Below are 4211 nucleotides of genomic sequence, written 5' to 3'. Positions count from 1 at the left end.
TTTATAAATATAAATATATATAATATATTTTTATAACTATGGGGTATGGAGAGTCAGTATTACCCTTACCCCTTGCTTTCACACCTTTTGCCAGTTCCTCCATTTTTATATTTACATAAACATAAACAACATAAAAGTCTTGTTCTACATCCTACTTTGGTGAGTAGCAACTGAGGTCTTAAAAACTTCCGAGTGGCCATCTAAGATGCAATCATTGGTCTCCTCTCACCTGGAGCAAAGAAGAGTGAAGAAAATCAAAGTCATTTGGAAACAATTAGTCCAAAGATATGATGGACTATGAGGACCACAGCCTTCATGACCCTGTGGTCTCAGGTCTGAAGACTAGACAGTGCCTGGGTACCAATGCCAACAACTCAGAAAGGGATCAAAATTGGAGATCCTGGATAGAGTAGGAGGAAATATGTGGAACAAAATACAAAAATGAGCAGAATTACTGGTTGGATAGAGACTGGTGGAATCCCCGAGGCTATGGCCCTGGGTTATCCTTCTGGCCTGGAAATGGACTCACTTCCATATATTGGCTCTCAGGCCAACAGTAGAAAGACCTATATGCAGAACACCTACCTCAAGGAAAAGCACCCACCTACCCCCAAGTAGGGCCTACCCTAGGGAGATGCCATCCCCTAGATCAATCAGCCATGAGACATTAGAGGGGCAGCATTCATATAGAGGGAAAGCTGGACAGGCAGGAATGCACAGATAAGAAGGACATGGTGGGGGTGGTCACAGGGAGGAGAGGGGAGGAGAATTTTTTATGGTTGGGGATTGTAACAGATTCTGTAACTTAAGAAAAAGGAAAAAGAATTCTGACCAGTCTGTTGGCAAATGCTTCTTGGCAAAAACTTGATGCTCCCATATCTAGACAGCTGTAGGGGATTCCCCTACCGCACCACTAACATTCTGTATTTACCTCCTCCAGGTCACAGCAACAGCCCAGTAGACAGTGTGGCTTGCTCTACCACCTCAGACATCAGGCCCAGTCATTCAGTTCAAGAAGGCGTTCATGGAATAGTTGCAGTTGCTCAGGAAGTTCAGTTCCCAAATCTCACCTTTCCAGTACTAAGAAATCCTTCCAGCAATCTGGAAGAAACTCACCAGGAAGGTAGTGGTGCAAACCTTCCTGACATGGAGAACATGGGAATGGTATACAGTGTGCCCAGTTCTTGCAATGGAACAACAGAATCTACGTTCTCCACTTCCTGGAAAGGAGATGCTTTCACCTACATGATTCCAAGCGCCACCAGCCAGAGCAATCAAGTCAATGAAAATGTAAAGAATCCTTCCTCTGGGAATTCTTGGTTCTCTCTGAACACACTCCCACCTCTGGCTCCTAAGAAGGCTGCTACCCTTTTTATTACTCGTGATAACCCAGCAGGATGCAGTGGATTACCTGGCTACTCTGAGCACCCTACTCAACGAAAGCAGGTACCAGAAAGAGCCAGCAAGATTGGCCTTCTGACCAGTGGTACCTCGAGACTGGAGACAACCCCAGGTGGGGCCAACAAATTCCGGGAACGCTCACTGTCTGTGCCCACAGACTCAGGCATCATAGATGTGGGCTATGGTGAGGGGCAGAAGGCCAATGAAACCTGTGCCCTGCCTCATGCTAGTACAAGTTCTGAGGGAAGCAACAGTGCTGACAACATTGCCTCCCTCAGTGCCGAACAGGAGGCCCAGCACAGAAGGCAGCGGTCCAAGAGTATCTCGCTCAAGAAAGCCAAAAAGAAACCTTCTCCACCAATGCGTAGTGTCTCTCTGGTCAAAGACGAGCCAGTCCTCCTGGCAGAAGTTGGACCAGCATTATCCAAGGATGAGAGGCCCAAAAGCCTTTGCCTGTCTTTGGAACACCAAGGACATCACTTGTCCCATCCAGATGCTCAGGGTCACCCAGCTGTGCCAACCATCAAAGACTCAGAAGGTACACAATTCTCCCACCAGTGGTATCTTACTGAATGGAAGTCTGGTGACACCTACCGATCCTTGTCCAGCTCCAGCACTGCCACTGGCACCACAGTCATTGAGTGCACCCAAGTTCAGGGCAGCTCAGAGTCTCTTGCCTCGCCTTCCACCTCCAGAGCAACTACACCTTCCCAACTCTCCATTGAGGTGGAGGCCAGGGAGATATCCTCCCCAGGAAGACCCACTGGACTAATGTCACCCTCCAGTGGATACTCTAGTCAGTCAGAGACACCAACACCCACTGTCTCCATGTCCTTGACCCTGGGCCACTTTCCTCCTCCAAGCAGCAGTGTCCGGATACGTCCAGTGGTACCTGAGAGGAAGTCATCACTACCCCCAACATCACCAATGGAGAAAAGTCCCAAGTCACGGCTATCATTTGACCTACCATTGACCTCTTCCACCAACCTAGATCTGTCTAGTATGAGCATCTCCATGCAAAGAAAAACTAAGGTGAGCCAGTATCAGTCAGATACAAATTTTGGGGCCAAGCTGGCCCAGAAAACTAGTCCCAACCAGCCAATCATGCCCATGGTTACTCAATCTGACCTACGTTCTGTTCGTCTGAGGTCAGTCAGCAAATCTGAGCCAGAAGATGACACTGAGAGCCCTGATTATGCTGAGGAACCTGGAAGAGAAGGCTTCACCTTGCCAGAAAGAAAGATGAAACCTCCTGTAGCTGAAAAGCCTCTGCTGGCCCACAGGCTTCCAAGCTTGGTTCACAGGCCACCATTGGTCTCCAAGGGATACCCACTAACTTCACCTGCATTGACTATGACCACCAAGAGCTCAATTCAATACATGAGGCCACTCCCCACAGACATCTACACAGTGGTTCGGAAACCAAAGTCCTCCAGCTTCTCTAATGCCAGGAGCCCAGGGGAGTCAGCAGCACACTTACCCCTTGTTTTCACACCTTTTGCTAGTTCCTCTGGTGCTTTCTTCTCAGCAACACAGCTGCCTCCTCAGGGAAGTATGGAGGATGAGAGCCCCAAGGTAAGAGCCCTGCCTGAAAGAATTAGCCTCCAGAGTCAGGAAGAAGCTGAGAAAAAGAAAGGCAAGATTCCACCTCCTGTACCAAAAAAGCCCAGCATGCTGTACCTGCCTCTCACCTCACCCACAGCTCAAATGCAGGTCTATGTGGCAGAACCAAGGCTGCCTCTCAGCCCCATCATCACACTGGAGGAAGATGCCAAGTGTCCCCCCACTGGCGATAAGCTGCAATCACCTGGTAAAAAGATGACTTCAACTCCACAGGCTGACACTGAAAAGGAGGCAAGCCTTCTGGGTTAGTAAATTATCTTTTTCTTCCAATCACAGGAGATATGAGGGTGAGAATGCAGTGCCAAATACAGAATAAAACACCCCCAAAATAATTAATCCTGATCCCAGGATGACCAAGTCAAGGAGGTTAGTCTAAATTCCTTACTGCTCTTAGAATCAGGATTGATCCAGGGACAGATTGCCAAGGTCCAATTTGATCCAATCTACCCTTAAACCCCTAGTGGTTTAATCAAACTAGGCCTTAGGACCCTAGGACTTTAGGATCCCATCTACCTAGCCAGGCATGCATCCCTTGCCCTAGGACCTATTTCTACACTTCAACTGTACAGTACTTTCTTTCTTTTCTTTGTTTCTTCTTCTCCTTCACCCAAGTTAATATGTGTCTACCCTTTGGTTAATGGTTTACCTTCCCTTCCCCTCCCACCTCTGGTAATCATCAAAGAATATTTCTTTTTTTGTGTGAAGCCCTTTTCTTGACTTTTTACAATAGTGGTCTTATGTAATATTGGTCCCTTTGTGATTGACTAATTTCACTTAGCATAATATCCTCTAGGTTCATCTATGTTATGAGATGTTTTGCAGATTCATCATTGTTCTTTAACATTGTGTAGTATTCCATTGTGTGTATGTATCATAGTTTGTTGATCCATTCCTTCATTGGTAGGCATTTAGGTTGTTTCCATCTTTGTGCTCTGTGAATAGTGCTGCGATGAACATGAGTGTGCACATATCTGTTTGTGTCATGGCTTTTATATCTCTAGGACATATACCTAGTAGTAGGATTGCTGGATCATATGGTATTTCTATTTCCAACTTTTTGAGGAAGCACCATACCATTTTCTGTGGTGGTGGCACCATTTAATAGTCCTACTAGCAGTGGTAGGAGCTCTGGTAGCATAGTGGCTAAAGCACTTGACTGCTAACCAGAAGGCTGGCGGTTCAAACCC

General features: G+C 46.8%; 1 protein-coding gene across 1 annotated transcript in view; it reads left to right on the top strand.

Moving 5' to 3' along the window:
- Nucleotides 1–4211, top strand: part of NHSL2 (NHS like 2) — a 42189-nt gene that overhangs the window by 22142 nt on the left and 15836 nt on the right. Inside the window, exon 5 of the mRNA XM_007958302.1 lies at nt 941–3268. Within this exon, the coding sequence (XP_007956493.1) occupies nt 941–3268 (2328 nt within the window). The remainder of the gene's footprint in view (nt 1–940; nt 3269–4211) is intronic.

This window comes from Orycteropus afer, unplaced genomic scaffold (assembly GCF_000298275.1).
Source record: "Orycteropus afer afer isolate SDZICR_OR568_19922 unplaced genomic scaffold, OryAfe1.0 scaffold00917, whole genome shotgun sequence".
In the NCBI taxonomy this organism is placed as follows: domain Eukaryota; kingdom Metazoa; phylum Chordata; class Mammalia; order Tubulidentata; family Orycteropodidae; genus Orycteropus; species Orycteropus afer.
Note: the sequence above shows the minus strand (reverse complement) of the source record. Positions and strands in the feature narration are given on the sequence as shown.